We start from the raw sequence: 13,025 nt of genomic DNA, 5'->3' as shown, positions 1-13,025 counted from the left end.
AAATTGACCAAAAGATATGCTCTGAAGAGAATTATTTGGTCTATTATTTAGACTACCCAAACTTAATTCATAATCTTGATAAAAGATGTCATAAGCTTTAATTATTAATCCATTTATAAACTATAGTGTTTAATTCTTGATTGATTGATTTATATTTTTGAAATTTTCTTATAAATTGAGATGGACATTTCATATATATATATTAATGGACCATACACATAATTTATATAATAAATTTATTATTATGCTAAATTTTGATAGTAAAATTTAACTACCCTACATTAATATTAGTTATTTTTTATTAGCCTTCATTGATTTAAAAATATTATTAAATTATGGGTTTTTTTAATTTATATTAAATCAAATATTATATATAAATATCACTTACTCTATAATTTACTAAACCATTCATTTTTAGTTGCTTGATTTGATTGTGTTAAAATAGCTTTTGATAAAAATGTTATCACCCATGGTTTGGTTATAGCTAAAGGTTTTATACTTTATAATTATTCAATCTATTAGTTTTTTACCATGGTTTTATTATAGCTCATAGTACTTTATATTTATCCAATTTATTAATTTGTCAAGATAGATCATTGTACCTTTTATATTTATATATGTTTTAATTTGAATATTAATTAAAATATATGAGACTAACATTTTATTTTGTTTTGTTTTTCTATATAGATTTTTCCTAATATTTAAGAAATGTCAGATAATATCACATTATGTCTACATATCTCCCCTATGCTGAACTCTAGAGCACCTCTCAGTGCAACTATCTTTTATAATATATGATATGAAAAAATCATATTATTAATATTTAAATTATATTTATCTAGCAATAATTTATAATATTTTTAAATCATATTTATCTAGCAATAATAATAATAATAATAATAATAATAATAATAATAATAATAAAGGGGTGATAGGAGGGGGAAGGGTTATTCATAATCCCAAAGAAAAATTAGCTATCAGTTATTCATGGGGTTGAGACACAGAACCAATAATCAAGCAGACATGTATGACCTTCTCTTAAGTCTTCTCTTGGCAAAAGATATATGAATATTCAAATTTTGGCAATTTTTGGGGACTCTCTTCTAACAATTTAGCACTTGTATAAAGGCACTTGGCCTAAAGAAAACCATCTCAAACTCTTGCTCCAGAGAATCTCTAGAGATCTTGAATTCTTCTCTCTTAAATCCTTTTTCACATCCTCGGGTATCAAAATATAGAAGCCGACAAACAAACTAACCTAGCTTGTCTCCTTCAAGCTAGTCAAACTAAAGTAAATAGTTGTCATGGATGGAAAACTATTCCATGACCCCTCTCAATCATAAGCTTCAATGTCTAGAGTTATAAAGCTTAATCATTTTCCCCTCCCTTTCATTCTAAACATTAAGAAAATTGGGAAAAAATGGGGAAGCAAGTGATAGGGTACAATGACCCCCTGTGACATTCTGTCCCGTGCAATTCATTTACTTCCTATCTCTTCACACACCCTGTGTATAGGAAGTGAAGACATTTTAATATTTTCTCCAATCTCACACTCTGGTGATTGATGACTCTAATGGATTCTACAATTATGAAGGTTCAAGGAGTCCGGAGTAGGATCACATGTGAGATTAACTCCAGCCTCGTTAAATTTTCGGCCTCAAACTGACCTCCGACTGTTAGCCTGGGAATGTCTTACCACTTTGGATTATGTTGTCTTTGGAGGTGCTTTATAAAATTTCTCCTGTACAATGTTTCCAGGTTCTTCTATGGTGGCGGGCATATCTCCTGGGGCAGAGGCTTCATATTTTTTTAATGAGAATTCTAGCAACAATGCTTTCCTCCAGTCTCGCTTGGGTACCAGGCTTTCTTTGGAGTACCCTTGTCAATTAATCTTTGTTGATTGCATTATCATCTCTAATTTTTGCCTCTTTCGTTTGAACTCGTCAAATTGGGCTTGCGTTATCCAACTCCCTAATACTCTTTTATTCTGACTCGTTCTCTATGCTTGAATTTAGGGGAGCCTTTTCCATTTTGGAGGTTAGCCATGTACTTTTATGTCTCTGTTTTCGACTCACTTTTGTGAACGAAGTTAGTATGTTCCACCGTTTCTCGAGCTTGGGTGTCTTTATCTCAGGTTTTCTTGGGGTGGGCTTTGTCTCCCTTGGTTAATTTGCGATTGTTTCCTATCTGGCTAGACTGTGTTATCTATTACAGGGTCGTTTTTATTCTCCTCTAGGCAACCTTTGCCCTGAAATCATTCCTTAATTCCCTTATTTTTGTTCTCCAGTGCTTCCTGGGCATCATGTAAGAAGAAACATAGGTCTTTCAGGTCATTAATCCAAGCATGTGGACAAAAAAGGACAATTCTCCTCAAACCGTTGGCAACCTGGATTGCAACAATTGTTCCCAACCAATTGAATCTCTTCACTTGAAAGAATGAAAATTAAAAGGAAGTTGCACTAGCAAATGACAAGGACCATCACCTTTCTTGAAGAAATTCAAACCCTAAAAGGGAAATTAGCTCAAAAGGAGGATGAAATTGATGCTCTTAGACAACAAATAGAAGGTTTCAAGGCACATCACACAACCAATGCTATTCAAACTTCCAAAAGTAGTGTTTCCAGTCGACATGGTGACAGAGTATTGCTAGATCTCAACTAGTAGCCTGAAGATAATCTCCCCTCATTTCTCCAATGTACTCACTCTATAAATGTGTTATTCTTCTTGGTCATTTTTTCAAAGTTTATGTATGTAACTCATCAGTTATAATTGGCTTACAATATAGTTTTTTTGTAATTCCTTATAGCTCCTCTTTAGAGGACCCACCACTAGATGAATTATTGTAATTATTTCCCAAGCAACTGTTGCATTCAAGCACACATTTTAATAGAAAACTTCTCATTTTTGTTAATAATAATAATAATAATATATACTAAATTCTATTAAAATGTATATCTACATTTTAATTAATATATATTGATGTATGAAGTGCTAAAGTCTATTAATATATATTATATGCATAAATATAATATATTATTATTATAAATATGTATTGATTTTGTTTGAAAGGGTATATTAACCATAATCAGTTATTAGAGAAAGAGAGATTTTTTAAAGATATATTCAAAATCTGGATTTCTTGGCCAGAACTATTTTACATCATATTAACAAAACATCTTCAAACTAAGCATATGCTTCCATGTCCTAGTATAGCCTTTAAGCTATTTTCTTTCTCCTATTAGAAAACACTGGAATCTACCACATATTTGGAAATACTGTTCTAATATCAAAATACATTGACAAAGCATAAATAAACATTATCCGAGGTTGAGGGGACATTATCCGAGGTTGAACTTTCCCTCGTCCTCATCGACAATATTTCCTCGGCTGCTTGATCCTGCACCAAAGTCACCAGCTCCTCCATCACTTTGAATATGAGCCACAACCTCCTTCGGGAGTCCTGCAATTATCTTCTTGACATCAACGAATATGTTCACTGACCAGCTCCGAATTGGCGGTGAGGAGGTCTGTCTCCATATTCACTCTTTTTCACTCTAAGGTTGCCTCCACAACCTTAAATTTTGGGTTGATTCTCTCGGCATTAGCGGCCCGATCATTTTCCAACCGTTCCACTCGACGGGTGATGAGGTCGAGTCTCCCCATAATGAACTTAAACAAGAATTCGGCGGCTCACTTCTAGCGTGTCAACTCCTCCTCAGAAGGATTCCCACCGTGACCTCCCGACATACTCATGTTTGTGCTTTGCTCACTCTCACTACTATCACCACTGCTCACAAAGCCTTTAAATGTGTGGCATCATAACAGAGAGTGATGGTGCCTTATATAGAACCCGCTCTTCTATCGCGCCTAACGTCGCCTGGTCGTGCCATTATTCCATGGAGATCCTCGAGCTGCAGTCCCATTAAATACACGTTCTATTAAATACACGTTCTATCCCAGGGATCTGGGAAACCATTTTCTCAAGCAATTTGTAGCAGAATTCCTCCTCATCATTAATTCTCCCTTCTTGTTCGCAGTCCTGAACATTCTCTAAAATGACGGGATCTTCGCATTGTCCAAACACCACTTTGGTATCCACTTTAAACCATATGATGAATTTTCCTGGAGATCCGGGAGAGCACCATGCATCCTGTGTAGTCTCCACCTGTTCGACCCATAGTTGTCGTTTTTCCCATCCAACTATCTCCTGACTCTCAAAAGAACCCCACAATTTTCCATTTGTCGACAGCCGTGTTAGAGTGCCGAAGAACATGGAATAAGGAGTGCTACTCAAATTTTTCAAGTTGATACAGGTGAGTTTTTGTCCATAGAATGAACATTTGAAAACATTCTTATGACCAACATGAAGTCCCTAACTATGTTTATTTTCATTGGAATTAGTTTTTACGATGGGTTTTTTCAGTCTAATTTCTTTAAAATCCGGTAGGAATTTATTGAAATCACAAGTTTGATGGGTAATCCCATGCAATGGAAATGCCTTAGGGGTTTTCCAGGGTGTTGAATCCATATATGTAGACAACAAAAAACTAGTTTAAATAACACAAATCAAAATTTCACCTCAATTTTTTCCACCGGATTCCAGAACCGGAAAGTCCAAAACTAGAAAGTCCAAAAGACCGCACTAAAAATAACTCCATTCTCTTTACTCCGAGAGTGATAGCGAGATCTAGGCCTTTTCACAAGACGAAGAGCTTTGTCTTGTTATTGGTGGTCACTCCCAATCCCCACACATATTTTGTCTCCAAATGTTCCTCGGGGCTAAAGAGGACGACCCCCCCTGCTCCTGCATACCCTGAGAGCGCACTTACACTTAGTAAAAGAGTTTATTGCATATTAATTTTTTATATGGTTATTAATTAAATTTAAATATAAAATTATGAAATATCTTAATAACATGAATTATTATTATTTTACCCTGAGAGCCCACTTACACTTAGTAAAAGAGTTTATTGCATATTAATTTTTTATATGGTTATTAATTAAATTTAAATATAAAATTATGAAATATCTTAGTAACATGAATTATTATTATTTTTAAATTTTTGAATGAAATATGTACATTATGACTTTTTTTTTTAAGAGAAGTGTATAATTTTATTATAAAAAATAATATTTTAAAGAAAATTTAATTAATTAATCTATTTATTTATTAAATGCAAGTATTATTATTTTTTTAAATATAACATTGACTAGTTTAATGTGATAATACCTTATATGTGTGTGTTATAGTAAAAGAATTTATTATAAATATTAAGTGTTTAAATGATTATTAATTAAATTAAAGATAAAGCTTTGAAATATCATAATTAAAAATATGAATTATTAGTATTTTTATTTTTTTAATATGATATACTTATTGTTAATTGTTTTAGGAAAAAAATGTATTTTTACTAATAAAAGCAAAATTACAATATAACAAAATTCTAAATTCAAAATTTAAATTAAACTTGTATTTTGTTTTTTATTTTCTAATATATATATATATATTTTTAATTTTTTATATAATAATATCTAAAAATAACTAACACTACTACAATAACATCTCCAACATACTAAACTATGAAACATATCTCAAACCTCTACTACAATAACATCTCCAACATACTAAACTATGAAACATATCTCAAGCCTTGCGAATAAATAAACTTGAATTTATTAAAAAAAAAATTCAAAATGATTTACCCTTAATCAAACAATTCGAAAGGTCCAATAACTCAAGTTGAATAAACATAAAGATTTTCCCACAAAATTTAGAGAAATTTGCAATCTAGATACTTTAGTAAACCTTTATTCTTCTATTTTACGGGCACTATTTTACAATCACAACAAAAATGTATTTAAAAACAAACAAAATTTAACAATTACGAACACAGATTAACCATTAAATTTTTTATTATTTATGACCCTTTAACTTTTGTTATAACCCCTGAGAATCCAGACTTGTTAATTTAATTATAATATCATATGACCCGTTAACTTTTATTATAACCCCTAATAATCCAGACTTGTTAATTTTATTATGACTTTCTTAGAAGTTGTAATATCAACATTTCGCTAATTGATTTATATCCAATATAATCGAGTGACTTGAGCATTCCCTGGATGCCATTTCCCTATAAAACACACCTTGTTTACTGGAGAGTGTAGTCTATAGCTTATTATGGAGAAGGCGCCTTTATGATTAGAGGTGGAAGGGATAGCATAAGCCTGTGCATGGAGCAAAGGAGACCATGCATGACTCATCCATTAGTGGGGAGAAGTTGGTCCAACAGGATTCATACTCAAGCACAGACCAAGCAATGCCCCACTCATGTTGCAAGGCTTTTTGGTGGCCAACGAACCGTTACCTTTTTCTTATAAGAGGGAAAGAGAGAATCGATAACTAATTGATAGTATATCTTTACATATGACTAATCATGATAAATATATTTCACATATATTTGATGTAGTTTTGTCATTAAATTGTCTTCATTATATCTATGTTTTTAAGTAAACAATTATTAAAATTTAATATTGACTTAGATATATCATTGGGAATTCACACATAATTCCATTATGTGATGCTCTTATTTATTGATTTATATATATTTGAAGTTTTTTTCAATCCCAATTTAATCTTCTGGTAGGTTTCCTAATTAATCTCCCATTACGATCATTTCATCATCCATGGATGAAAACCTGCCGACAGGCATATAAGAAGTAGCATTAATACTATAGCACTTGAACGTTCGCTGGACGCCAGAAACAAGAATTTCGGAATGCAACTTCAAGCAAGATGCTACATTCGGACAGTTGAGAACTGGTCGTTACCTTTATGAGATTTCATTATATTAATTAAATTGTAACTGGAATTTAGATTTCAGACATAGTGGGATGATTGAGCGGTTCGCATAATGGATGTTATTTTTTATTTGGTTTCAATTTTTATCTGGTTTCAAATTCATGGGACATTTCTGGAGCATTATGATAACGCTCAAGGAGTAGGCTTCCCAACCCATATAAAATCTTTGCTCTTGCTAACTTATAAATTTCTAGTATTTCTAACTTACAAGCTGTGTTACAGTTATAATAACAGTAACTAGATTTAGTCCTCATTCAGATTACTCCCACCCGTTACCATTCTACCATAACAAAAAGATGGATAATTTTTTTTTTAAATGCATAGGTAAGAATTCATACCATGGTGAGTGTTGGCTTTTTATATTTATAATGGATGTACACCGGATTGGATCAACTGCATTTTGAAGTTCTCATTTGTCCGCGACAATTATGTATCAAAGATATTTTGAGTTTCCATGCCAGATTGTATTTGAACGTTATTTTATACTTTCACCCTGCCAGTAAATGAAAACTCAACCCCTCTTGTTTGTCTTGAAAAGAAAGAAACATAAATCCGTACTCGTAAAATCATTAAGCCAAATCCTCGTATAGATTAACAATTGACTCTCAATTCACAATTTATTCTCAGCATTAATGCAATTTCAATATTCTCGATGCTTGACGACAAGAACTTCAGATGATTCAGATTTGCATATACTTTGCTAAAGCATTTTCCTAATGATCTTTGAATTTTCAGCATTTATATCGAAGAATTTCATCATTGGCATTTTTTTTTTGTCATTATACGGCAGATTCTGGTTATTTGTCCCAAAGATCATTCGGTTCTCCTGTGGATGCTAATAGTTTTTTTCCTTTTCAATTCCAATATACAGTTTCTGGTTATTTGTTCCAAGATCCTTCGGTTCTCCTGTGGATGCTAATAAAATTTTTCTTTTTCATTTTCAATTCCAATATGCTCTCTTAAGGAGGAAATATATTAGGTATCATTCCAGAAAGAGTTTTTCCAACACATCTATTCTGCACAAAGAGGGTATCATACCTAGATCCAACATTCATTAGCTGCAGGGGGAAGGATTGAATTGGCTACGGTCAATTCCATGGTGGCACTATATGGTTGAACTGTAACATATATAACGATACCTGTATGATGGAGAAACGTTGATCTGCTAAAACGATTTAGCATCTCAGTAATTTTCTAGATGTAAAAGTCACCTTGCTTTGACTGAGCTTTGAGTTCTTTCAGTTTTTTCAAGATGCTTGTAAAATACTCCTGCAGATACCGTTCCAGTGAATTTGTATCATTTGGATCTACTCCCAGCAGAGAATATGTTTCTGCCATTGGAGCAGAGAAAACCACATCACTTGAAAGAACCTGCAAGTAACAGTTGAAAATGAACACCATAATGAAATTAAGTTGTGGGACTGCCCAATTCCATATACAGAATCTTTTGCTTCTGCATAAGGTCTCATATTAGTTCAGTAAATGGAAATGTCATATGATTCCCATATTTGCATTCGACTCCAAAGTTGATTATTTTTTTTCCAATATAACTTGGATGCATAAATGCGTTTGCCATTCACACGGGATAATACCATGAATAGAAACATGCAACTATTGAAGAAAATAAATATGCAGGGAAAACGTCAACCTCTGAAAATGCTAGTCTATCAGCAACATCGTTGGTCCATTGGAAAAGCCGAGTCAATTGACGAGTAAATCTCAAAATTCCAACAGGTACAGTTGTCACATTTGCATCTTGGCCCGCAAGTCTCTCACATAAACTAATAACCTGCAAATAAAAGTACCAAGAAATAACTCATTTGATCCCTGCAATCTACAAAAGATTCCAAGCTCCTAAAGCACACCGTTCCAGCTTTAAATATCATAACGAGAATGTTACTTGCAGAAATCATTGAACCCCAACAATAGTAGCGACTAGCAAGGATTGCATCTCTACTATTCGTTTGAATACAAAGATATTTCTTTAAACTGTAACCACTGCCATTGTATTCAGTGTAAGCAAACCTATATAAAAAAATATATCCTGTTAATACAACTTCTAGTTTGGACTTACCACAATGGTTGAAAATCAATTTGTAAAGACAATGGAGCAACTATTCCGTTTAGTATACTTCTACTTTGTTTAAAATTTAAATGCCAAGTCAAAAGTTGAATAAACAAGGTTAATGCTTCAGACAATCAAATGATGTATTCTCAAAGCATCTCAAAGATTTTCCATCTAGCAATAAATCTTGATTGAAATCAACTGGATGTAGAAGGCTTAACAAGAGGTGAATCCACCTATTATGATTACCTTAGAATTAGAACTCATTAATTAGGACAGCCAATCAGTTCCTACCTTAATAAGTAATCATGCATCCACCATTTCTTTTCATTCTCTTGCCAACCCAATTTCAAACACATGGCATCCACCGTATAGGATCTTGATTTAGTTGGTCAGAGCAACAAAGATATTCACTATGATACACAGTTAAATGTATCATACATAGTATTTCTAACTTTAAGAATGTGCAGCTACAAGCAAATACAACTCTATAGGCTGTACAATATGTATCTCTGGAAACTATTTGCTTGGACCAAAAGATTTATTACAGGGATGTTTCTATATCTGAATTACAATTTGTGTTTTTAATTTATAGTACAAACATTTTGTGATATCCCAACTAGATAAATTTTCAACAATTCCGGGCTGTTTATTTTAATTTTGAAAGTTCTCAACAATGGAAATTCTCACACAATTGCAGAAATAATCAAAATGAAAAACCATGCCAATTTAGAGCGAAACAGAACAAATACGGAACTCAGCTTTATTAATATAATATATGTTATTACAACAAAAATAGATGAGAGAAAATAAAAAGAAATGAAGCACCAGTTGAGGCTCTGAATGATTCTCACTCCAATATCGCTGAAGCTCTATAAAATCCTGGGTGGAACCTCCTCAAGTTCGCGCAATTTTCGTCCAACACACAATAGTAAACCTGAGAGTTTCTGTCTTGGGGCTTAACTGAAGCTGGGAACTCCCTTCTCCAACCCTCACTAGAATACTAATCAACCAAAACAAAGATGTCCCAAATGATCGAATCCTCCTCCTTTTATAGGCTCGATAGATAGATCTCCAATCTTTTAGAAATATTTTATTTTGATTATTTTATTATTATTCTAAAAGCTCCCCCTTGACTTCATCTAAGTGATTTATAATTTTATTTTATTTAAGTCACTTTTGCCCTTTTCCATTCAATTAATCATTTTCCCCTTCTTTTATTTAATTGACTAATTAAAATCACTTTTAATCTACGAAAATGGTAAATCGCCCACCATACTTTCTCTGGTCATTGGAAGTCACTTCTCATCATCCTATCCTATAAATCATTTTGTTCTGGTTCCAACGAGCTATTACACTAAGGTGGTCCATCAAATATTCCTCCCATAATGCCACCTTAAGCATAATTATTTAGTTAAGCTCAATAATAACCCCATTTTACGGGAATTATAAGAATGCAACGAAACCAAAAGAAAATTGTTCAGAACTGACTCTGATGATGGAATGTGCCAAGTGAATGCCGTTGGACCCCATAAAACTCCTCAAAACCCCTTTGGGACCTATGATGACGTAATCCTGCTCTTATGACCTAGCCATCACATACCTTGAAAATCCATCCTAGATGTACTATAAAGGAAACTGAAAATGGGGACATTACACTTTTCTCCCACTCTCAAGACTATAAATTAGTAATTATTGATTTTTTTTTATTCCACAATTGTTTCACAAACATCATGGGTTTTTGCAAGGATTCTTTGACAATTTGCCAGTTATTTCATAGTTGGGAGTTTCAAACCCAACCAATTACAATCGCAAGGAAATTGGGAACCAAAGAGACCTCAAACCTTAGATCAATCCATGTTGCTATGAGTGTAAGCTATACATAGAAAACTCCATGTCTCCTTATAGACTTTTGTCTATCTAAAATAATTCTATCAAAACTAAACTAGTTACAGAGTCGATCAACCCAAGAGCTTGGAACCAAAAAAAAAATGATAGACCAAAAAATACATAACATATTCAAATTTAGATAAAATAAATATATATTCATGTACTTCCATGTGAATCCAAACCATTAGACACATATACATATCTCATGTCTATAACATGTATGGTTGTATATAACCAAAATAACACGAAGAGCAATCCATATTTGAACCAAAATACATACCCAGAGAAGCTCTGAATGACCTCTAGAGTCCCAAATAAGCAAAGTATCAAGTTTTAACTAATAACTACAAGACTTTACAATCTAGTCAAAAGTACTACATGTATGGATCAAGATCTAAATTGCAAGCTTCTATCAATTTGGGCACTAGCTACCGAATTGCCCCCACCAATAGGCTGCAATTAGATTTGAAGACAAAGAGGCTTCAACAAATAAGTTTGCAATTTTTAGTAAACTTTTGCAATGTGTATAGTAATGAAAATATAACTTAAAAGAATTGAAAATCATTAGGGTAATTTTGAAGTTAAAAATGGGCCTCAAAGCAAAAAAACGTATCGACAAAATTAATTTTCCAAGAACCATTAGGATCCAATATGATGATTTCAATCATAAGAGTAAATATCTTTGATGAGCAAGGAAGAAAAATGTTTTTTTAAATCATAATTTTGACCCTTTTTTCATTACTAGGCTATGCCTAGGTTGAGACTAGCCAACATGTTGAATGGAAGAATCCCAATAACAAGATGTTGTCACCAAGATTGTGCAAGACTCGGTCAAGCCTAGACACCCCTCAGGCAGTGTAACCCCCACAATTGGCTCCCCCCATTAACCCCTCGTGAGATTTAAACTTGAGAACTAATGGGGACTAAACCCCACTCAAACCAACTTATCTACACCTCATGGGTATTTTTGACTTATTTACTTATAAGTTTACTCAAATTTCAAGTATAAGCACTCATTGGATACATAATTAAATTCTACGTCCAATGAGTATCCACTTTGCATATTTTCGATAAACTCACGGTGAGATAAACTAAAAATACATGAAACATAAACTTGTTTTTTCATGTATTTCTAGTTTATCTCATTGTGGGTCTATCAAAAGTATGCAGAATCGCTACTCATTGGATTTTCCTACACTTGAAATTTGAGAAAACCTATAATGAGATAAATTGAAACATGATTAAAAAAGTATTTTTCTTTCTTTCCCTTTGAAAATTCACTTTTATTTTATTATTTTAACTATGACTTTATCATTTTTCTTAGATGGCACATTTTAGATCTCAAATTTCCCCTAATGAATTACTTGATAGGTCTTTGGTTCTACTTCAAATAGTCATAGCCATATCCATGCCAAAGGCACCTAGACTCTCATTCAAATGTAGGATCTTGCCATGTATCTCACCTTGTACTGGGATTAGGGATCATGCACTCAATGCATTTGTACAATATTTCTTTGACCTCTCCATCTCATTCAAAATCTTTTGTATAATGGTACCTTGGCTTCAAGTAAAAGTGCCCTGCATGTAAAGGTCAATGGATTTTATTTTTCTATCCATTAGAGTAATTTTGAGGTCTAAAATGAACCTCAAAACAAAAATTTACAGCGAAAATCAACTTTCTAAGAACCAATAGGATTCAAGATGATGATGTCAACCATGGGGGATGATTCACCATTTCTAGAGTAAAAAAGTAAAAAGATTAAAAAATAAAAAAAATAAAAAAATTAATTTTTCAACTCGTATATTCAACTTATCTCCGTACAGTTTTACTCAAATTTCAAGCATGAGAACTCGTTGGATGTGGAATTTAATTCCTCATCCAAGGAGTACCCATGTTGCATACTTTCGATGGACCCTGCTACTCGAAAATTTTTACTGCCATGTTGTTTGATTCTAACCTTTCTTTGGATCCCATGATTTCTTAGGTTTTTTTTTTTGGTCTTGTCATAGGACGAAGGGTTTCCCACAGGCTGAGCCAAAATTATGGCTATGATACCACAGTAATATTCCTAATGGAAATATACAATGATAAACAAAGCAAACATAGACATAAACCACGAAAATCAAACACATAAATCAGTGCATGAAAGTTCACCAAAATCTGCGCTACTGAGCCATTTTATTATAATAAGACGATACAATGTGGTG

The 13,025-nt window shown here is 32.8% G+C and overlaps 1 protein-coding gene across 2 annotated transcripts in view; it reads right to left on the bottom strand.

Annotated features, from left to right (window-relative positions):
- Positions 1 to 7,425: 7,425 nt before the first annotated feature.
- The window catches only part of HCF244 (NAD(P)-binding Rossmann-fold superfamily protein), a 468,107-nt gene continuing 462,507 nt past the window's right edge, over positions 7,426 to 13,025 (bottom strand). For both annotated transcript variants that reach the window (XM_089394834.1, XM_089394835.1), the window contains 2 exons: positions 8,511 to 8,651; positions 7,426 to 8,233 (listed from right to left, as the gene is read on the bottom strand). In XM_089394834.1, coding sequence (XP_089250960.1) covers positions 8,057 to 8,233; positions 8,511 to 8,651 — 318 coding nt within the window. In that variant the 3' untranslated portion in view covers positions 7,426 to 8,056. The remainder of the gene's footprint in view (positions 8,234 to 8,510; positions 8,652 to 13,025) is intronic.

Source organism: Pinus tabuliformis, chromosome 1_2 (assembly GCF_031772625.1).
Source record: "Pinus tabuliformis cultivar Carrire ecotype Pingquan chromosome 1_2, CPIR1, whole genome shotgun sequence".
Taxonomy (NCBI): domain Eukaryota; kingdom Viridiplantae; phylum Streptophyta; class Pinopsida; order Pinales; family Pinaceae; genus Pinus; species Pinus tabuliformis.
The sequence above is the reverse complement of the archived record's forward strand: the minus strand, read 5'-3'. Positions and strand labels throughout refer to the sequence as shown.